The following is a 23,697-nucleotide window of genomic DNA, read 5'->3' on the forward strand; positions in this document are numbered from 1 at the left end:
AGTTCTTTTGACAGACTTGCATTTTTAGCCAATCATTGCTGAATCCGAGGAACTTCACGTGCCTGAGCTCAATGTTATCTATATGAAACACTTGAACTAACGCCCTCTAGTGGTGAAAAACTGTCAAAATGCTTTCAGATTACAGGCGGCCTTTAAGGTATAAGAAATTAGCATATAAACCTCCTACATTTAGCTTTCAACTAAAAATACCAAGAGAACAAAGCAAAATTAGTAATAAAAGTAAATTGGAAAGTAGTTTTTACATGCCCTATTTAAATCATGAAAGTTTTTTTGTGACTTGACTGTCCCTTTAAGCTTAGGTTTTATTTTTTTCACAGGTAAGTTTTTAGTTTTTTTTTTTTTTTTTTCAAAGTAAATTTTTTATTAATAAATAGGTTACAGAAACCATATAACAACACAAATAACATTTGACATAAGTTGAAGTGGGGTTACACACAGTCAGGCAGAGGAGGGATGATTTACAATGAGGATCAATGTATTCAGTATAAGAATCATAAATATTATAGAGACATTTTCCAATGCGTGTCTGAACATATCGGTTGTTATGTTTTGGTTATTCTAAGGGAACATTAAAATTTTTACATTTTAAATAAAGTATCGCAATGAATGCCATACTTAAGATGTCTGACAGTCGTGTGTGGCAGCTAGTAGGTGTACATAGTATACATGTATGATAGTTGGGGTGCAAGGATCTACCCTTTATATCCTCACAAGGAGGGGGGGGGGAAGGGAAGGCATCAGGAGTGGAAGGGGGGGGAGTATTTTATGTCTCAGCATCTCAGCTCAGAAACAGCGGGGCACATCTCCCAGGACGACCGGGGTCACAAGCAAGAACAGGCCAACAGCAGTCAGGGGAAGGAACAGTTACGTAGCCAATTTGAGGTGCGTCTCCCAGGGTTCCCAGATTTGGCTAAAGGTAGCAGATTGGTTGTTCATCTGAAAGACATAGTCTTCCATAGATTTGATGTAGTGCAAATGGTCAACCACTGCTTGCCATCTTGGGGGCTGTTGTTTCTTCCAATTTCTGGCTATCAACATCTTTACAGATGTCAGCAAGTAGACCAACAGATATCTCTTATACTTAGGAATCTTTTTTACCCCTATATGCAGGAGGGCTAGGCCCGGGGCATCAGGCGTCGGGAGTTCCAGTGCTGCACAGATCGCAGAGGTCTTAGACCAGAGCGGTCTCAGTCGATCACACGACCACCACACATGTAGTGGTGTGCCGATCTCGCCACATTCTCTCCAACACAGGGGAGAGTGGCTAGGGTATAGAGTACGAAGCTTAGTCGGCACCAGGTGCCATCTTGTAATGATCTTGAAATATAATTCATACAGCATGACACAATGGAGAGCAGTTTTGGTTAATTGTATCGCCCTAGACCAGTCAAGGGGAGTGTAGGTCAATCCCAACTCTGTTTCCCAGGAGATCATATGTCTTGTCTTTATAAGGGTGGGTGGCCCTAGAAGAGATTTGTAGTGAGCAGTCAGGGGCTTGTATAGTTGTTGGTTAGTTTTCCACCTGATCTCCCAGGTGGTGGGGGCCCTGATCTTGTCGGTCAGGAATCCCCAGGCCTTCATAAGGGATCTAAGTCTCGTAAGATCAAATTCTAGTTGACGAGGGATGTCAAACCTAGCTATCATGTCTTAGTTTGAGAGAAGGTTTTCGTTCCAGTAAAAGTCTCCCAAGGAGACAATCTCATGGGTCCTCCAAAGGGTAAGCCTGACATTAGGCAGTTCCCGTAGGAGTGACAAAACTGGATGAATGGGGGATGGATGTGGGGCTATCAATTGGTTGTGCCTCAGTTGGAACCAAGCTGTTTGACAGCCTTTGATAAGTTGATTTGAGACAGGTATTCGTGCAGCTAAGTGTTGGGGGACCCATAATAGGTCTGAGAGATCAATGTATGCCGGCAGGGAAGCTTGTTCTAGCTCCCTCCACCTAGTAGGGGGTAGGTTCGGTCCCCACGCTGAGACATGTGAAAGCATGGCTGCCTGATAGTATAGTTGAACGTTAGGTAGGCCCAGTCCACCTCTGGTTACTGGGGCCTGCAACGTGGCTGCCGCTACTCTCGGCCGCTTGCCTTCCCAAACATATGAATTGAATACGGTTTGGAAGCCGCGTAAGATCCGTTCCGGGACTGAAATGGGGATACACCTCATAATGTAGGTTAATATGGGGAGGATCATCATTTTAAGCGCAGCTATTCTGCCCATCCATGAGATTTCCTCATATTTCTTAGACTTCAACTTAGAGTCTACCCCCTTTAGGAGAGTTGCGTAGTTCTCCTGTATCACTATGTCCTTTACATGGGACAGGAATACCCCTAAGTGTCTGATCCCGATCGTAGACCACTTGAATGAATAAGACCTCCTAAGACGTCTCTGTTCCATCTCCCCAACGAGTATCGTGTTGGCCTCCGTTTTAGAAACATTAATTTTGTAGTTTGATATTTTGCCAAAGGTGTCGATAATTTCCAGGAGAGGGGGCAACGAATCTAATGGGTTTGTTAAAAAGAGAGTGAGATCGTCAGCGAAAAGCGCTAACTTCTGTAGGGTATCATGAATCTGAAGGCCCTGGACTCCCATATTTTCTCTGATTGCCTCCGCTAGCAGCTCCATAACTAGAGCAAAAAGGAGCGGAGACAGGGGACACCCCTGCCTGGTCCCATTACTGATGGGAATTTTAGGCGAGCAAAAACCCAATCCCTTAACTACCGCCGTCGGGCAGGCGTAAAGGGCTGCGACAGCCGTCCGGAACACCCGAGGGATCCCAAAACGCTCCATAGTACAAAACATGTATTCCCACCCCACCCTGTCAAACGCTTTTTCTGCATCTAAAGACAGGGTGAGGAGGGGCAACTCCATGTTGGCCGCTTCCATGAATATATTGAGTAGTCTGCGGGTGTTGTCAGTACCCTGCCTGCCCTGGATAAATCCCACTTGGTCCAAGTGGATCAGTGAGGATAGGTGTTTTCCGAGTCTGGTTGCCAGGACTTTAGCATAGACCTTCACGTCCACATTAATTAGCGAAATTGGTCTGTAACTCTCGCAGAGCGAGGGGTCTTTCCCCTCTTTGGGAAAGGTCAGGATGCTAGCCTCCAAGTATTCGGGAAGTTTTTAGTTATTTTAAGGTAGTTAGTATATTGTAACTGTATATTGCAACTTTAATTTAAATTTAAGGGGTGTTAGGTTTAGGGGTTAATAGTTTTATTTAAGTAGTCGCGATGTGTGGGGATGGCGGTTTAGAGGTTAATAAGTTTATTTAGTGTTGGCAATTTGGGGGGGACGGCAATTTGAAATAGCTGTTTTTGTTCTTTTAAACCACAAGCCATCAAAATGGTTTGAACTTGCAGGAAAATCAGACAACCATATTTTATCACTTTCTGTACACACGCATGCTTCATTATATTATCTCTGTAAACCAAAGCCCAATACCTAGAACAATTGAAAATTACCATTTTATTACATATCTCTTCTACCTCCTACTGGGAGTGTAATTTCTTTTGCTGGGTATGTTTACACAGGTTATCTTTAACCTATATTAAACATTATATGAATGATAGATAAAATGATGCATTCAAAGAAAAGATTAGGCTGAGAATGATATGTAGAGGTATTTTTTAAAGTTTCATTAGCTGTTTGAATTATGACAAAACAAGTGTAAAGTTTTAGGGGTAGATTTATTATACTGTTTCCGCTGCTCCTTAACTCATGGCGGACTGCAATCATCCCGATCAGATACATTTGGCATGATTGACACCCCCTGCTAGCGACCGTTTGGCCGCGAATTGCAGGGGGCGGCATTGTACAAGCATTTCACCAGAAATGCTTGTGCAATGATAAATGCCGACAGCGTATGCTGTCAGCATTTAGCAATGTCCGGCGGACATGTTCGCCACAGTAAATCATGTCCATCCGACATTCCATAAATCTACCCCCTAGTGTCTTTAAACAATGGGAGCTGCCATGTTGTAACTTAGGTTACCTTCTCTGCTGTTGCCAATTAAGGACAGTTATAAATAGGTCACTAGAGTGTGCAGCCAATGGTTGTGTGAAGTATAACAGTGTTCTGCACCTCCATTTCTAACAGGAACTGAAAAGCTCACAATTTCAGAATAGAGTTACAGGAAAAGGGGACAAAATAAATAGTTGCAGATTTTTTACATATGCAATTTATTATTTTGTATAACCATCTCAACGTGTTTAATACATCAATACATCATAGGAATAAAATGCCAATGTCCAACTTAAAGGGATAGGAAAGTCAAAATTAAACTTGCATGTCAGAGCATGTCATTTTAAACAATTTTCCAATTTACTTTTATCACCAATTTTGCTTTGTTCTCTTGGTATTCTTAGTTGAAAGCTTAACCTAGGAGGTTCATATGCTAATTTCTTAGACCTTGAAGGCCACCTCTTTTCAGAATGCATTTTAACAGTTTTTCACCAATAGAGGGTGTTAGTTCACGTATTTCATATAGATAACACTGTGCTCGTGCACGTGAAGTTATCTGGGAGCAGGCACTGATTGGCTAAACTGCAAGTCTGTCAAAAGAACTGAAAAAAGGGGCAGTTTGCAGAGGCTTAGATACAAGATAATCACAGAAGTTAAAAGTATATTATTATAACTGTGTTGGTTATGCAAAACTGGGGAATGGGTTATAAAGGGATTATCTATCTTTTACAACAATAAAAATTCTGGTGTAGACTGTCCCTTTAAGACACTTTTAAATTCACTTCTATTTTCAAATGTGCTTGGTTCTCCTGGTATCCCTTGTTGAAAAAGAATATGCATATATCATACACTAGTGGGAGATAGTTACTGATTGGTGCCTGCACACAATTCTCTTGTGATTGGCTGACAAGATGTGTTCATCTTGCTGCCAGTAGTGCAATGCTGTTCCTTTAATAACAAGGGAAAAAAGTAAATTTGATAATGGAAGTAAATTTGAAAGTTGTTTGACATTGTATGTTCTATACAAATCATGAAATAAAATGTTGGGGTTTCCTGTCCCTTTTTTAAAAATGTTTTCAATTTATTTTTATTATCAAATATGCTTCATTCTCACATTATTCTTTGTTGAAGCGACATCTAGATGGGTAGCGTGCACATGCCTGAAGCGCTACATGACAGGAAATAGTCCTGCCATCTAGTGCTATTGATATTGTATAGCATGATGGATTTTTAAGATGTTTGTGTGACAAATAAATGTATGATAGAGTATAGACTTTTTTTGGTATAGCGCCATCCTTTGTGTTTTTAAGTTGTATATAGGAAGGGGATAGAAAATTCGGAGGGGCTTATAAAACTCAACAGTCCAGCCCAACACCTGTGTTATTTGTGTAAAAATGTTTATTGCAATGTTATACATTATTGTTATCACTGCTGCCATAGATAAGGTTCCCAGCTGACTACCACAAAAATACTGGACAAAGCTGGGGTCACACAATGCTCCCTCCCCAAAAAGCGCCACTCTTGATCAAACCATGTATATTTCTCACAATTGAGCAGTCATTTTACCCTGTGGCTGCCTCTTCAGCTTCTGCACCACAAATAAACAGTAGTGATTTTACCCCCTTGACTCTCGTATTTCTTTCTTCTTCATATTTGTAATGCATTGAGGCATAGGAGACCTTTGACATTTAACTAAAACTCATGTACTTTAAAAAACTGTACAATAAAGTCTCCGATATTTTTGAGAAACAAAATACTGGACTGTCCGGTTAAATACTGGACACCTGGCAACCCTGGCCATAGAATGCCAAAGACACGTGCACTCTCATAATCAGCCTACCTCTTCAACAAAGAATTGCACGCTCTAACTGAATCATCAATGTTTCATTTTCACTTTACTGTAACTTAGGCATCCTGTATAGAAACATTATAGTAAATTATATTATAAAAAAACCCTGGATAATCCATAGTCTCCACTAAATGTTTTAGTGGCAGAAAAGAGAGGCAGTTATGAGGATATGTAGGTCAATACTTTGTTGAATATTTATACTCTTCTGAATAACGTATCTTTAGATGAGATAAACTATTAAATCGAGCACTACTAACATCATACATGGTCTAGAACAGCGGTCGCCAACCTTTTCGGACCTCAAGGACCACTAAACTCACAATTTTGAATCCCGTGGACCACTAACATGACTTTTCTTAAAGGGTACTAACCTCTATAATGTGTATATATATATATATATATATATATATACACACGAGTCACAGTCAATAGAATAGGCACTCCATATCACAGTAGCAGCCTCCAGGGTGCACTTTCAGAAGGATATTTAAATAAGCAAGTAGAAAAAAGGCACTCACTGAAAAAAGTAAAACTTAACATTTAATAAATCACATTAAAATGCATGACGTTTCGGGAGCATTACGCCCCCTTTCTCAAATGCATGATACAGCTGTTGAAAAAATACTGCTTTTGTATTTTTTCAACAGCTGTATCATGCATTTGAGAAAGGGGGCGTAATGCTCCCGAAACGTCATGCATTTTAATGTGATTTATTAAATGTTAAGTTTTACTTTTTTCAGTGAGTGCCTTTTTTCTACTTGCTTATTTATATATATATATATTTATATATACTAGTCCTAAATCCCGTTCACATGGGCCATTTTTTGCAGTACATCGTTCCCACCCCTTGCTCTCTCCCCCTCTCTTTTGCTCTCGCTCTACCCCTCTCTTTTGCGCTCTCTCTCTCCCACTCTCTCTTGTGCTCTCTCCCCCTCTCTTTTGCGCTCTCTCGCTCCACCTCTCTTTTGCTCTCTCTACCCCCTCTCGTTTGCTCTCTCCCCCCTCTCTTTTGCTCTCTCTCTCCCCTCTCTCTTTTGCTCTCTCTCTCCCCTCTCTCTTTTGCTCCCCCTTTTTTTTTGCACTCTCTTGCTCCACATCTCTTTTGCTCTCTCTCCCACCTCTCTTTTGCTCTCTCTCCCCCCCTCTATTTTGCTCTCTCCCCCCTCTCTTTTGCTCTCTCTCCCCTCTATTTTGCTCCCTCACCCCTCTCTTTTGCGCTCTCTCTCTCCCCCTCTCTTTTGCACTCTCCCCTCTCTTTTGCCCTCTCTCTCCCCCCAATCTTTTGCACTCTCTCTCTCCCACTCTCTCTTGTGCTCTCTCCCCCTCTCTTTTGCGCTCTCTCGCTCCACCTCTCTTTTGCTCTCTCTACCCCCTCTCGTTTGCTCTCTCCCCCCTCTCTTTTGCTCCCTCTCTCCCCTCTCTCTTTTGCTCTCTCTCTCCCCTCTCTCTTTTGCTCACCCCCCCTCTTTTTCTCTTTCTCCCCTCTCTTTTGCGCTATCTCCCCCTCTCTTTTGCGCTCTCTCCCCCCTCTCTTTTGCGCTCTCTCTCTCCCCTCTCTCTTTTGCACTCTCTCCCTCCTCTCTTTTGTGCTCTATCTCTCCCCCTCTCTTTTGCGCTCTCTCTCCCCCCTCTCTTTTGCCCTCTCTCTCTCCCCCTCGCTTTTGCGATCTCTCCCCCCTCTCTTTTGCGCTCTCTCTCCCCCATCTTTTTTGCGCTCTCTCTCCCCCCTCTCTTTTGCTCTCTCTCTCCCCCTCTCTTTTGCGCTCTCTCTCCCCCTCTCTTTTGCGCTCTCTCTCTTCCCCTCTCTTTTGTGCTCTTTCTCTCCCTCTCTTTTGCGCTCTCTCACCCCCTCTCTTTTGCTCTCTCTCTCTCTCTCCATCCCTCTCTTTTGCTCTCTCTCCCCTCTCTCTCCCCTCTCCCCCCTCTTTTGCTCTCTCTCCCCCTCTCTATTGCTCTCCCTCCACCTCTCTCCCCCTCTCTCTCCTCCTCTCTTCTTTTGCTCTCTCTCTTCCCCTCTCTTTTTCTCTCTCTCTTTCCCCCTCTCATTTGCACTCTCTCTCCGCCCCTCTGTCTTGTTCTCTCTCCCCCTCTCTTTTGCGCTCTCTTGCTCCACCTCTCTTTTGCGCTCTATCTCTCCACCTCTCTTTTGCTCTCTGTTCCCCCTCTCTTTTGCTCTCTCTCCCTCTCTTTTGCACTCTCTCTCCTCCCTCTCTTTTGCTCTGTCTCCCCTCTCATTTGCTCTCTCTCCCTCCTCTCTCTCTCCCCTCTTTTGCTCTCTCCCCCCTCTCTATTGCTCTCTCTACCCCTCCCCCTCTCTCTTTTGCTCTCTCTCTTTTCCCCTCTTATTTGCTCTCTCCCCCTCTCTTTTGCTCTCTCTCTCCCCCTCTCTCTTCCCTTTCTTTTGCTCTTTCCCCTCTCTTTTGCTTTCTCCCCCTCTTTTTTGCTCTCTCTTACCCTCTCTTTAGCTCTTTCCCATCTCTTTTGCTCTCTCCCCCTCTCTTTCTATCTCCTTCCCCTCTCTCTCTCGTGACTGCGCCCCGCCCCCGCCATGCCCAGCCACGCCCACTTCCGTCCACCGTCACCATGCCGCAGCAGATCAGGTAGACTCTAAGGCCAGGTGTGTTTGTCCTTGTGCTGTCTCTACTGCGCATGACAGCATCAGACAAACACACTTGGCCTTTTATATTATAGGATATATATATATATATATATATATATATATATATATACATACAGTATATACACACACACCCATATATAACTAGTATAACCATAGCTAAGTTTAAATTATGTACATATTTACATATTTTTTATTATTTTTTGGAATTACTAACTGAATGACAGAACTGAGAGAATACTTCCAAATGACAGATGAAGGGTGAGTGCCAACTTTTGAGCTGGAAACAGAGAGGCAGAAAGTGAAGAAAAAAGAATTTTGTTTAAAAGGACCACAAGACTTCCAAGTTACCTCCCCAGTTAGGAATTATTTAAAACTGCTTATGATCATGGACAGACAGAGTCATAAATTAAGTTTTTATCAGAAAGCTCTCAATATGGATGTGAGCTAACCACAATTGATGTTACTGGCAATTACTACAATACTGGTGGGACATGGCTGATCTGCTGGATGGCAATTACTGGAATTCAGGTGGAATGGCTTTGTGCGCGGGAAAATTATTAGAATGAAAAAAAAATAATATTATAAAAAAGAAGATGGAGGGGCGGAAGACAAACAGTGATGTAAGTCCATCTGAAGGAATTAGGAAAACTACTACAAAGAGACAGGTAAAGGGAAGAAAATAAATTGAATATATAAGAGATAATTTTTTTTTAAAGATTTTCTTTTTTTATATACTTTAATTCCACTATTTCAAGCCAAGACTGTACCAACCTCTGCTGGCTTTAGAATGGAAGCATCTTCCTCTGAGCAGCGCACTGGGCGGGAGGAGGTACAAATACAATCTAGCTACGCAAGTTGCGCAGTACTACGCATACGCAATGTGCGTAGGGAGATTGTAATTTAACTCCTCCTCCGTCTGTTTTCACTGATGTCCAGTCAGGCACTGTAAGGAGTTGCAGTGTGATTGGGGTGACACCATCAAAGGAGACTAATTCCTGCTTGATGGTGTCAAGGACCACCATCTTCTCATTAAAGGGGCATAAAACGCAAAACATTTCTTTCATGATTTAGATAGAGCATACAATTTTAAATAACTTTCCACTTTGCTTCTATTATCTAATTTGTTTAGTTCTCAAGGTATCTATTGTTGAAAAGCATACCTAGATAGGCTCAGGAGCTGGGAGCTAGCTACTAACTGGTGACTGCACATTTATGCCTCTTGTGATTGCCTTTACAGATGTGTTCAGCTTGCTCCCATTGCTGCTCATTCAACAAAGGATATAAACAAAATGAAGCAAAATCGATAATAGAAGTAACTTAGATAGTTGTTTTATAATGTATGCTCTATTTGAATCAAAGAAATGGGTTTCATGTCCCTTTAAGAAGGAAAGCTGTTTTCATACAAATGGTCACATTGTTTAAAGATGGAAGATAATATGTTAAAGGGACATTTTACTGTAAAATTTTCTCTCCTTTATTGTGTTTCCATTAATCTAAATTACTTGTTGGGGTATATTAAATTGCTTACAAATAGCTCAATTACCTTTATTTTGTCATTTAAAATATAATTGTCTGTGTGTGTGTGTCTGTATGCCTGTGTGTGTCTCTCTCTGTGTGTGTGTTTGTGTCTGTGTGTGTGTCTGTGTGTTTGTGTCTGTGTGTGTGTGTCTCTGTCTTAGTGTGTGTCTGTGTGTGTGTGGTGTCTGTGTGTGTCTGTATGCCTGTGTGTGTGTTTGTGTCTCTGTGTGTGTCTGTATGCCTGTGTGTGTCTCTGTGTGTGTCTGTATGTCTGTGTGTGTGTTTGTGTCTGTGTGTGTGTCTGTATGTGTCTCTGTCTGTGTGTGTGTCTGTATGTCTGTGTGTGTGTCTGTATGCCTGTGTGTGTCTCTGTGTGTGTCTGTATGTCTGTGTGTCTGTGTGTGTGTTTGTCTGTATTTTTCTGTGTGTGTCTCTGTATGTCTGTGTGTGTGTTTATGTCTGTATGTCTGTGTGTGTGTTTGTGTGTCAGTGTGCGTGTATCTGTGTGTGTGTCTGTATATCTGTGTGTGTGCGTTTGTGTCTATGTGTGTGTCTGTATGTCTGTGTGTGTTTGTGTCTATGTGTGTTTGTGTCTGTGAGTGACTGTTCGTTTGTGTGTGTGTGTCTGTGTGTGTGCATGTCTGTGTGTGAATATGGCTGTTTTTATAACCTATTGGACAACCAGTTCAAAATAATAAATATGAGATCTGAATCTCTCTCTCTGTCTCCCTCTGTTTCTCTCTCAAAGTTAAATCTATATCCCCATGTGAAACCTCATTGGAAGAGGAAAATATCCTTTTTTATATGAGGAGTCTTGTGGCTCTCTAAAAGTCTCTTGGCTGAAATTATATTAAACACTAGTTTTTGTCTAAAAAGTGTGCTTTGTCCCACACTCCCTAGAGGGGCCAAAAAGCAGATTCTGTAACCCAAGTTTTCAAAATGTTGCAGTCTGCCTATACCTGCTGTTGGATTTGCAGCATTTGCAGGTTACAGAACATTCGGCTAGATTACGAGTTTTGCGTTATGAGGGGTGCGGTGCTAACTTGCATGTTATTGTCACCGCTCACTTATCTACACTGCTGGTATTACAGGTTTTCATAAACCCGGCGTTATTAGGCAAGAAGTGAGCGTAGAGCAAAATTGAGCTCCATACCGCACTCCAATACCAGAGCTGCTTAAGTCAGCGGTGAGCTGGTTGTACATGCTCGTGCACGATTTCCCCATAGACATCAATGGGGAGAGCCGGCTGAAAAAAAGCCTAACACCTGCAAAAAAGCAGCATAAAGCTCTGTAACGCAGCCCCATTGATTCCTATGGGGAAACTAAATTTATGTTTACACCTAACACCCTAACATAAACCCTGAGTCTAAACACCCCTAATCTTACACTTATTAACCCCTAATCTACCGCCCCTGACATCACTGACACCTGCATTATACTTATTAACCCCTAATCTGCCGCTCCGGACATCGCTGACACCTACATTATACTTATTAACCCCTAATCTGCCGCCCCCAACGTCGCTGCCAATATAATAAATATATTAACCCCTAAACCGACATACTCCGGCCATGCAAACACTAGTTAAATATTATTAACCCCTAATCTGCCGCCCCTAACATCGCCACCACCTACCTACATTTATTAACCCCTAATCTGCCGCCACCAACATCGCCGCCACTATACTAAAGTTATTAACCCCTAAACCTAAGTCTAACCCTAACCCCACTAACTTAAATATAATTAAAATAAATTTAAATAAAACCTACAATTAATAACTAAATAATTTCTATTTAAAACTAAATACTTACCTGTAAAATAAACCCTAAGCTAGCGACAATATAACTAATAGTTACATTGCAGCTAGCTTAGGTTTTCAAAACTGTAAGTGGATCTTCGGGGGTTAGTGTTAGTTTTTTATAAGGGTTTATTGGGTGGGTTTTAGTTTTAGATTAGGGTTTGGGCAGCAATAGAGCTAAATGGCAATGCCCATCCAAATCCCCTTTTCAGGGCAATGGGGAGCTTAGGTTTTTTTAGTTAGGGTTTTATTTGGGGGGTTGGTTGTGTGGGTGGTGGGTTTTACTGTTGGGGGATTGTTTGTATTATTTTTTTTTACATGTAAAAGAGCTGATTTCTTTTGGGCAATGTCCCGCAAAAGGCCCTTTAAGGGCTATTGGTAGTTTAGTTTAGACTAGGGTTTTTTTTATTTTGGGGGGGCTTTTTTATTTTGATAGGGCTATTAGATTAGGTGTAATTAGTCTAAATATCTTGTAATTTGTTTTTTATTTTGTGCAATTTAGTGGGGTTTTTTGTTGTAATTTAGGTATTGTAAGGTTAGGTGTTAGTGTAAGATGGTTAGGTTTTATTTTACAGGTAAATTTGTATTTATTTTAGCTAGGTAGTTAGTAAATAGTTAATAACTATTTAGTAACTATTCAACCTAGTTAAAATAAATACAAACTTACCTGTAAAATATAAATAAACCCTAAGCTAGATACAATGTAGCTATTAGTTATATTGTAGCTAGCTTAGGGTTTATTTTACAGGTAAGTATTTAGTTTTTAATAGGAATTATTTAGTTAATAGTAGGTTTTCGAATGGGAACATATTGTAACTTCACTCAAGAAGTTTAATTTTAATGGCTCATTTCTAAAATTTATCACAAAATTATACACAAAAGCAGAAACACAGATAATAATAAATGGAGAATTATCTGACCCTATAACATTGCTTCGTGGCACCTGGCAAGGCTGCCCTTTATCACCATTATTATTTGATTTATCATTAGAACAATTAATACACTTACTGAAACAAATACCGTTTGGTATTATTTTTGAAGATCTTGAGATAAAAGCAGCTTTATATGCAGATGATTTGATGTTGTTTGTTGCAAATCCGCAAAAGCACATAAGTCAGATTATCTCAAATATAGAACAATACGGAGAGCTGTCGGTTATAGAATAAATATTGCAAAATCCAAAATTTACTGGTTATATAAAGGAAAAGATAATATGTAATTATATTTAAACTTAACAGGCAGAATACAGTTAATTAAAATGATGATACTACCAAGGCTACTATATCCAATGCAAATGTTACCATTTCTACTAAAAAAAGCAGATCTATTAAGTATAAATAAAATAATTAAAAACTTCATCTGGAAAGATAAAAAAGCGAGGATAAGTCTAAAGAAGTTGCAGGCCTCTCAAGGACTCGGAGGTGCAGGAGTTCCTAATATACAGTATTACATCTGGGCGATTCTATTAAAATACGCAATAGAATGGATTATGGGTAAGGGCCAGACAGTATGGCCAGAATTAGAACAGAAATTAGCTAACCCAATGAAGCTAACTTTTTTACTATTTGCATCGGCAAGGGAACTAAAGATGGAACAAAAGAATAATGTCATGATAAAGGACACGCTATGGGCATGGAAAAAAGTTAATAAACAACTAGAAACAAGAAGTGAGATTATAATGTATTTGCTGATACAGGGAAACCCCAGATTTGAACCAGGAAATTACTTCCCCTTTAAAAAAAAGATGGAAGTCCAATAATCAGACAAGTAAAAGATGTAATGAATATGGTAGAAGGAAAAATTAAAACATTGTCGGAACTATCTAGCCAAATCGACTCTTTTAAGGAACAGACTTTACCATACTTGCAAATAAAACATTTTATTCAAACAGAAGAAGAGAAGCTAGGAAGAAATACAACAGAAAAGATAATGGAGAGTATTATTGAAAGAAGTAGAAAGTCAAAATATAAACTATTAACTTTATATAAACAACTAATAAAAAAAGAATCAAAATTATGTCTAAGGAATATAACAGGAAAATGGGACAGGGCTATTGATATAGATATAGGGGAAGAAAGAATATCAGATTGTATAAAGATAGTGAAGATATCAACATTGGATATGGGGATAAGGGAATCTAACTTAAGATTATTGCACCACGACTATATCACACCCACAAGGAGAGCAAAATGGGACAACAGGACCAACCCAGTATGTATAAAATGTAACAAAAATACACCGGATATGGGGAGCGGAGCCAACTGCCAACATGGATGGCTGCTAAAACATGGAGCTCCGATATCCAACAAACCAAAGAAACTAGTTGCCTCCTAATAAGCACCTATAAAATGTGGGAATTGCTCCCTAATGGAACCTAGATCTCTCCAGCTTTGGGATGTGTCTCTTTGGAGTCGTGGGCTTATGTTAATGTGGCAAGGTCTAGAATCATAGGCGCAAAGCCACAAGGCCTTCTGTATACTCTCAACATGGAAGAATTCTACACCACTATGTATCTCACGCTTAAAAAGTTAGAGGCTCAGATAGACTATTGCTACGCAGATCTCATTACAGCTTGCAGTAGCATGGACAGTGAATACTCTGATGGGTCCCACGATTATGGGATGGTACCTAAGGGCAAGGGAGAGCAAAGCACGCCAGGTCAAGTTATGCTTACTTTAGATCTTTCTGACTCGAGAATGGAGACCCCAACATCGCATCCGGTATGGCAGGCGCTGCGAGATGGTCAGCCAGTATATCTGAGGCGCAAGTCCCTATCACTAACAGAGCACAAATATACAGAGTCTCAGACCTTAAGTCGCAGGAGCCCGGTCTTCTGTGATACCGATCGGAGCTCTGTCACTCTTTTGGCATGCGCATTCTCAGAGTGCCTGGATTCCTACAACTTCGCGGATGCCTATAAATATTACCGCAACTTATTTTACCTTGGATCTCCTGGTTACACTGGCGCCATTATTGTATGGTGCATAGGGGTCTTGTCGGACCCGAGAGTGCAAGCACAGGTGCAGACTGATGAAGTTCCCCTGCAATCAGACTGCACATTGACACAATACGGGATGGGTAAGCCTGGAATGTGGGACCCAGGAGGACGCTCTTTTGTTGTGGAAGCGGTGCAGATTCTTAGCATGCTCTGCAGGGAAGGCTAAGATACTTGGATAACAATAATGGTCATGATATTAGACCCACTTCAGTCTGCATAATAGCATCCATATGATGTGAGTGGTGGCCACATATATGTACTAACTGCTTAATTCTTACAGTCACTACTATTGGATAACTCTGGACAAGTGCTGGCTAATATGACACTGAATTTTGAATTAACATTGGGACATGTGCTTATGTCCTCTAAGAACGTTACAGATTGGTGGTAGATGTGTGACACATTGTTGGGGTATTGGATGTATTGCATATTCCAGCTGTTGTTCCTCTAACACAGTTGGAGTGGTTTCAAGTGGCAGAGGTCCCTGTTAGGGAGAATCTCCCAGTATATTGGGGTCTCCCCTCTACCAAAATTATATCTATAGAAGCCTGCCAACACCCTCATATATAGCATTTTAACGATAACACTGTTATTCTTCATGTCTATGAATGTTTGGTCTGTATGTTGAATACTCACTGAGTTATATTTTCTGAAGTCTAAATAATCTAGTGTAACATAAGGTGTTCTTCTTGGCATCCTATTCTTATGGCCATATTGTAGTCACACACACTCAGGTTATTATCTCTCATCCCATTGTGTGATTTACTTATGTACCCACGTGACAAGGTTTGAGAGATCTATTAGGCTTTCATAGACACATATGTAACTGCATAATTGTGTATCTAGGATCTTTATGTGTATTATTACACTGTATGTTTTGTTACGCCTAATATTCCATATACCTCAATAATCCCCTTCACATATAATTTTGACAAGAGCTACCCCTACTTATTTGTTACCCTTCGCCTTTTCTGCATTTTACAATATCTTAAGTGTACAAGCTCACTTTGTTATCTAACACAGTGTTTTTCAACCAGTGTGCCGTGGCACACTAGTGTGCCGTGAGAGATCCTCAGGTGTGCCACGGCAGACTGACAACAGTGTGACATATTTTTTAAACTTTGCTTGTTTTTTACTCAACGTGCAGGGGTAGTTTGTAGGAGGCATGGCATAATAGCACAATACATACAGTATGTGTGTGTGTGTATGTGTATATATATGCTGTATTAGGCTACAATGTGTGATTTTGTTTAAATTTTGGGATGGTGGTGTGCCACAGGATTTTTTGATGTAAAAAAGTGTGCCATGGCAAAAAAAAGGTTAAAAATCACTGATCTAACATACCTCCATATACAAATATGGTCACACGTTACTGCTATACCTATTATGGGGAAAATATTACATTCTACAACTGTTCTGTTTTGTAATTTCTGAATGTTCATTGCCAAATGTGATTATTCGTTACTACTTGCAATGTTTTTAAGCTAGCAACTGTTAATGAGAGTCCAGAAGGTTTATAATGCATGAATATGTTCTGTCCATGATATTGATACTTTGTTTAGAAGGGATCATGACCACCCAGGTACACTGTCGTTTGCTGTGCTGTGGGTAGTAAATAATTATAGTTCCTTCTACAAACTAACTATATGAGCTGACTGGTAGGTTTGCTTTTGATGGGGCAATGGCATGTCATATTGTTCTTATAGCCTATAGTAAATGAATATAGTGGACTTATTATTAGATTTATTCTTATGAGGCTTCTGATATGCACCATACTCTTATTTAGGAGTACACATAGTAGGTTAAGTGTGTTTTTATGTAACCCCATGGCTATACGTTAACATCCCTCTAGACTCCATATAGCCCTAAAAATGTCATAACTTCCCTCTTGTGGTATGACCTTAGCAGTATATTCCGGAAGCCACCTGCGGCCGTGGTGGCTTGATATAGGATTTCCTGTTTCATTCCTGCTACAGAGGTGGACTCTAACTTATGGGCTAACACAGATGGGATTCTCTGCTCATTTAAGTAGTTAATGATCAGGGTTTATGTCCAAATACTAGACCTTTTTGGCTTGAGTGGCTCCCTATGTGGACAGGAGGCCTACTGTACCTTTAATACCCTGACCTTTATATAATATAGTTGGACTTTATATTATACTCCCCGTCCCCCATGTTTCAACTTTTGGCAACGTTTGTTGGCTGTTTAAAATTGTACTCTACGATCGCAAACATATTTTTAGGACATCTAGTCACTTTTTGTATATATCTTTAGGTCTAGTCACTCAAGACCTGTCTAGGTACTGCAGTTAATTATTTTCCAACATGCAGGCCTCATACATATAGCGATATGCTACCAGATTAGCGGCCACGATTTTAGAATATTATTGCCTATCTCATATAGTCCTATACCAGGCAGACTTAGTAGGAGAATAATTTAACCACTACAGTTTATGTAGAGTGTTACATACAATACTTAAATAGACCCTAAGGCACCACTATATGTAGAGTTTTCTGGGAATATCATTTATAATTATACCCTGGGTGCTCTATGTTCCTCATTATTAATTTAACAAGCAACAGGTTGTTTCATGGCAGCTTAGTCCTTTGATAGTATAAATATAACTCTTATGTACTCCTCGCACTGTATTATCTTGGTGTTATATGAGGCTCTGCCCCCCCCCCCCCATTTCCCCTCCCCCGTCCCACTTAGAACGGCTCTTGGCATTAAGTTTTATTACAGGCCGAGATAATCACAGAGACCAAAGTACACTATTTTTAAACATAACAAGCGGCCTTCACTTCCCTCCTTCCCTTTCCCCTCCTTTCTTCCTTATTAAGAAGTTATTCGCAGATATAATTTAAAAGGTTGAATCAGGTTAAGCTTTCTATATAGAGTTCACCCTTAAATAGGTGGACACATAAGCGGTGTTTATCCGCTACTCATATCATACTGTTATAGGGTGTCCCCATGTTTTGAATGGGAATTACCTGTACTGACTTCCTCTATTATGTAAAGACTTAGATAATAAATACACTCTATAAGAAGTATAGGTTTTCAAGGTTGTTTAATTAGCATAAAGTTTATTTTGTCTCAACATAGGAAACTAAATGTAAAATAGGTGAATGTGACTTATGATTCAAATAATCTGTACTCAAATAAAGTGTCCTTGACTCTCCCTCTTTATGGTAAATGAGGGGGAGGTGGTATCCGAGATGTTAGTTATATTTCATATAGATAAATGATATTTCATGAGTGAATACATGCTATAATTCTACGAAATATGTATTGTATTTGTTAATTGCATGTTGTTGAAACACCTCAATAAAAAAATCTTGATTCAAAAAATACACCGGATATATTACACTATATCTGGCTTTGTCCAAAAATTAGACAATTTTTGGTACCAGGTAGCAACACTTATATCACAAATTGTTAAAATTAAAATAACTTTAGAAGTAGAGAATATTCTGATCTTTAACATACCTAAAGAAATCAAAAAGAAGAAATGAGATTAATAACAATGATTATATTATTGTCAAGAAAGTTAATATTTAAATTTTGGATAGAAAAAAGAAAGAAACTAACGATCAGATACTTAAAGAAAACTATAACGCAACAGATCAATATAGAAAGAGCGGATACTCTGGCAGATGTAAATAACAGAATTGGAATATTTTTTGAAAAATGGTCTCTATAAGTTAAAAGTCAATCTATAGAAACTCAAAAGGAAATCTTAAAACCTTTTAGAAATATGGAATATTTTTTGGAAGCACAAATTAGAGGTGAATGGAGTTCTATAGAATATTGAGTGGTCGGAGGGGGAGAGGAATAAAACAGAGAGGTTAGTCGAGCCTATTTTCCTTTTCTTTTTTTTTCCCTCTTCTTCTCCCTCTTATTCTCTTTGTCTTGTTCCCTTACCCATATAGAACTCTATACAAAATCTGAAGGTGAAAGAAAGATTGCTTAGTAGTCCTTAAAAGATACAACTAGTTATTTAACTAGTATAGCTTGATCAGATAAAAGACGGAACTGTTGCCATAACCTATTATGGATATTTGTTTGAGAATTGTTTTTTCATGATAATGTATTGTTTTTTTTACTTTTATTAATAAAAGAAAAAAAAATAGTAGGTTTTCTTTAGATTTATTTTAATTATATTTAAGTTAGTGGGTGTTAGGGTTAGACTTAGGTTTAGGGGTTAATAACTTTAGTATAGTGGCGGCAACGTTGGGGGCGGCAGATTTTTATTGTTAATAACTGTAAGGTAGGTTGCAGCGATATTAGGGTCAGCAGATAAGGGGTTAATAATATTTAACTATTGTTTGCAAGGCGGGAGTGCAGCGGTTTAGGGGTTAATATGTTTATTCTAGTGGCGGCGATGTCAGGAGCGGAAGATTAAGTGTTAATCCTTTTATTTTAGTGTTTGTGATGCGGGAGGGCCTTGGTTTAAGGGTTAATAGGTAGTTTATGGGTGTTAGTGTGCTTTTTAGCACTTTAGTTATGAGTTTTATGCTACAGCTTTGTAGCGCAAAACTCATAACTACTGACTTTAGAATGCGTTACGAATCTTGCGGGATAGGCTGTACCGCTCACTTTTTGGCCTCCAAAAAAAAAGCTTGGAATATCGGTGCTATGGAAGTCCCATTGAAAAAAGACTTTACAAAAATTGCGTAAGTTAATTTGCGGTATGGCCAAAAAAGTGTGCGGGACAGCTGTACCTACAAGACTCGTAATAGCAGCGGTAGTGAAAAAGCAGCGTTATGAGCCTTAACGCTGCTTTTTTACTCATAACGCAAAACTCGTAATCTAGCCGTTGGTTTTTTGGCCTCTCTAGAAAGTATGGACAACACAAATTTTACAAAAAGTGAGAGGTGTGTAATGTTCATTAATGTGATTATGGTAATTTATTTAAAGGGACTGTAAACACCTTGAGACTTTTATATAAAATGTTATATAAATGTTATGTTTTTTTAAATGAAACAAAATTGCAATTAACTTTCATTATTTATTTTGACCCCTTTTCACATAATCTATCTCTGAAAATTGAGGATTTTCTAATTCTCAGAACTTGAAATGCACCCTGGTGAATTATCAAGGCTAACTCTGCTACATATATATTCATAATTGCTTTACAATACTATCATTATGACAGTGGCTAGTTTTGTTGCCTGTGGAATAAAGCTCAGATTGGCTCCTACAAATAAGGCAAATGGGTGGGTTTGGTTATTGAAAAATAATTGCCGTAAAATGGATTTGTTTTAAAAATGTTGTCTGATATGTTATTTTATAGCAACACAATAGAAGTATCTTGTACCTACTGTCCCTTAGCGGACATTCTAATGCAAACATGTCATGCACTAATTCATGCTTATTAAGTATTTGTTTTGCAGAGCAGTGCGTAACTGCAGATATAAACTGAATATTAAAACAAAAATGTAATGTCCCATTCATTTTAACTCTTACCCTGTCCTTAAAGGGATACTAAACCCACATATTTTCTTTAATGATTCAGATAGAGCATGCAATTTTAAGCATCTTTCTAATGTACTCCTACTATCAATTTTTCTTCATTCTCTTGCTATCTTTATTTAAAAAGCAGGAATTTAAATCTTAGGAGCCAGCCCATTTTAGATTCAGCACCCTGGACAACGCTTGCTTATTGGTAGCAATATTTAGCAAACCAATAAGCAAGCGTAACCCAGGTTCTGAACCAAAAATTTGGCCGTTTCTTTATTCCTGCTTTTTAAATAAAGATAGCAGGAGAACAAACAAAACTTGCTAATAGGAGTAAAATAGAAAGTTGCTTAAAATGACCTGTTCTAACTGAATCAAGAAAGAAAATAATGTGGGTTTAGTGTCCATTTAAATCTAACCAAACACAATATCCCATACCCATAACCCATTTCTCTGACCAAGCTACCAGCAGAGATAAAGAGTCGCTGAAATGATGTAGATAACAATTGAATTAAAAACAGCATTTCAGAAATACTGATGCAGCAAATATCACTTTAGTCTGCAGCATTACAACACTGTCTGGTAATTAAGGGTCTACTCTACCCAGGGTGCTGAACCTGGCTCCTAAGCTTACATACCTGCCTTTCAAAAAAGATACACAGAGCACAAAAAAATTTGATAATGGGAGTAAATTAGAAAGTTGCTTAAAATGACATGCTCTATCTGAATCATAGTTAATCTACATCTAACTTACCCTCAGAGACAAGTGCATAGCATTTCTAGCACACACTATCAATGGCACTATTATATTTATGATAATTTAGGGATATAAAGAACCACCTACCCTTTTGATCTTAAAGTTTATGAACTGGGAATGTCAGTCTCTGTGTAAAATAAGAAATTCCTACATATGTATCTATACCTGCTATTTTATTTTAGTGCTATATGTAAATAAAAAGTTTAATTGATATGTGATTCATATGAGGGATATGTATTATGTGTGTAATGTCTCCCCTCTACAGTATGTTTGCATTTACCTTTAAATAATTGTTTTTTTATTTTTGTTCCTAGAAAACAGCGCCGTTGACGACCGGTCAGATGGTGCTCTGTTTGTCTCTGGTATTTTCTCTGTATTTGGAGGCCTCCGATGCCCGCTGTCTTAGACCTCGTGCCAAGGAGATGCTCTGTGGTGCAGAATTAGTGGACATCCTGCAATTTATTTGTGGGCCTACAGGATTCTATTTCAGTAAGTTCCACTGTTTTACCCTTGTTTATAGCATTATAGGTCATAGTATTTAAATGTTATATGGTCCATATAAGAAAAGAGTGTTTAGATATTGACTTTTTATCGGCTAAACAGATATAAATGTTGTACAAATTTATTATATACCGGTACCAATTGTGCATTTTCTACTTACGTTCATACTAATGTATAAAGGGACATGAAACCCAAAATTGTTTTTTTTGGGGATTCACACAGAACATGACAGAACATACAAGTTTAAAAGATAAAAATGATCAAATTTGCTTTGTTGAAGGGATTCTTAGGAAGGTAGCGTGCACGTTTGCAACACTAAATGACAGGAAAAGGTGCTGCTCTTGAAAAAGGAACAACATTCTTGCCAAACTGCTGCCATATAAAGCTGAAGACACAAGCACACTTCTAAGCTTACCGCCCTGCTTTTCAACAAATGATAACAAGAAAATGTGATAATAGAAATAAAGTGAAAAGTTCTTTAAAATGTTAAGCTTTATCTGAATAACAAAATATTTTTTGGGGAGTTGTATGTCCCTTTAAGCAGCATTAGCAGGACGTGGCTATCAACCAATAAGCATTAGTCGTAAGTGTCCATTAGCCAATGATGTACACAGCAGAAACAGCTGTTTTCATTAAATTTTGAACAGATTTTACTTCACAATTTTTTCCAAAAAAAGAGAAATTGAACACATTCTGCTCTTTCATACAGAAATTGCTATACATTTTGTTAAACACCATCCTAGGGGTTTTTCTGCTCCCTTTCTTAGCTTTTATGTGAGAAATCTTCTCCATTTGCCCCTAAGCACCTCAGGCCAGTCAAAATCATATATTTCACAACAAACATCTAGTTCTTAGTAATTGTTTTCTGGGAGGTTCATTTCCATTTTAAATGGATGAGGTGTCTGATTATAGATTTCTACAGCTGAACGTACCATAAGTAATTATATCAAGGGTGGATACAACTCCCGGGCTTGAACTACACATTCCCACATTCATCTTTTTAGCTCTCACCCTCCTATGATGTTTTTGGCACCATGCAGTCACCTACCTTTTCTATTCCATTTAGCACCTGACATTACATCTCCCTTGACCTAAGACTAGGCTGACCATATTGCCGCTTTAAGAAGGAACACATATGAAAAATACATATGTAAAGGGGTTCTTATACAAAACATTTCTTTAAACAGCCCTGAAAACAGCCCTGACATATGTATTTTTCATATGTGTCCCTTTTTAAAGCGGCAATATGGTCAGCCTACCTAAGACCGTAGCTTACAGCCTCAAACATCAGGGGAGGATGCTGGGACACTAAAAAAAGGTCTGTCTGGCAAATTCTGGTCTATGGGCACCTTTTCCGGTTTGGGATTCTTCAATATGTTTTAGAATTCTCCAGCCCACTAACATTGTTACACTCTCACTTGCTTGGGATACATTTTAAGAGATATGGCATACACATTTTATTTTCATGATTCAGATAGAGCATACAATTTCAAACAACTTTCTCATTTTTTTTATTATGACATTTTCTTTCTTGTCTTGTTATCTTTTGTGCACGTCTGGAGCACTATTTTGCAGCAGTTTTGCAAGATTGTTATTTATTTCTAAGAGCATTAGATGGCAGCACTATTTCCTGCTATGCATTGCTCCAGAAACCTACCTAGGTATCTCTATAACAAACAATATCATGGGGATGAATCAAATTTGATAATAGAAGCAAATTGGAAACTTTTTTTAAAATTGTGTGCTCTGACAGAATAACAAAATAAAATTTTAGGGTTTCATATCCCTTTAAAGGGACAGTCAAGTCCAAAAAAACTTTCATGTTTTAAATAGGGCATGCAATTTTAAACAACTTCCCAATTTACTTTTATCACCAATTTTGCTTTGTTCTCTTGGTATTCTTAGTTGAAAGCTAAAACTAGGAGGTTCATATGCTAATTTATTAGACCTTGAAGACTGCCTCTAATCTGAATACATTTTGACCACTAGAGGGCATTAGTTCACATGTTTCATATAGATAACATTGAGCTCATGCACGTAAAGTGATCTAGGAGTGAGCACTGATTGGCTAAACTGCATGTCTGTCAAAAGAACTGAAATAAGGGGGCAGTCAGCTTAGATACAAGATAATTACAGAGGTAAAACGTGTATTATTATAACTGTGTTGGTTGTGCAAAACTGGGGAATGGGTAAAAAAGGGATTATCTTCCTTTTTAAACA

The 23,697-nt window shown here is 38.9% G+C and overlaps 1 protein-coding gene across 1 annotated transcript in view; it reads left to right on the plus strand.

Moving 5' to 3' along the window:
- LOC128638103 (insulin-like growth factor III) overlaps positions 1-23,697 on the plus strand; it is a 37,364-nt gene that overhangs the window by 8,226 nt on the left and 5,441 nt on the right. Inside the window, exon 2 of the mRNA XM_053689966.1 lies at positions 21,291-21,465. Coding sequence (XP_053545941.1) covers positions 21,291-21,465 — 175 coding nt within the window. The remainder of the gene's footprint in view (positions 1-21,290; positions 21,466-23,697) is intronic.

Source organism: Bombina bombina, chromosome 8 (genome assembly GCF_027579735.1).
Source record: "Bombina bombina isolate aBomBom1 chromosome 8, aBomBom1.pri, whole genome shotgun sequence".
Classification (NCBI taxonomy): domain Eukaryota; kingdom Metazoa; phylum Chordata; class Amphibia; order Anura; family Bombinatoridae; genus Bombina; species Bombina bombina.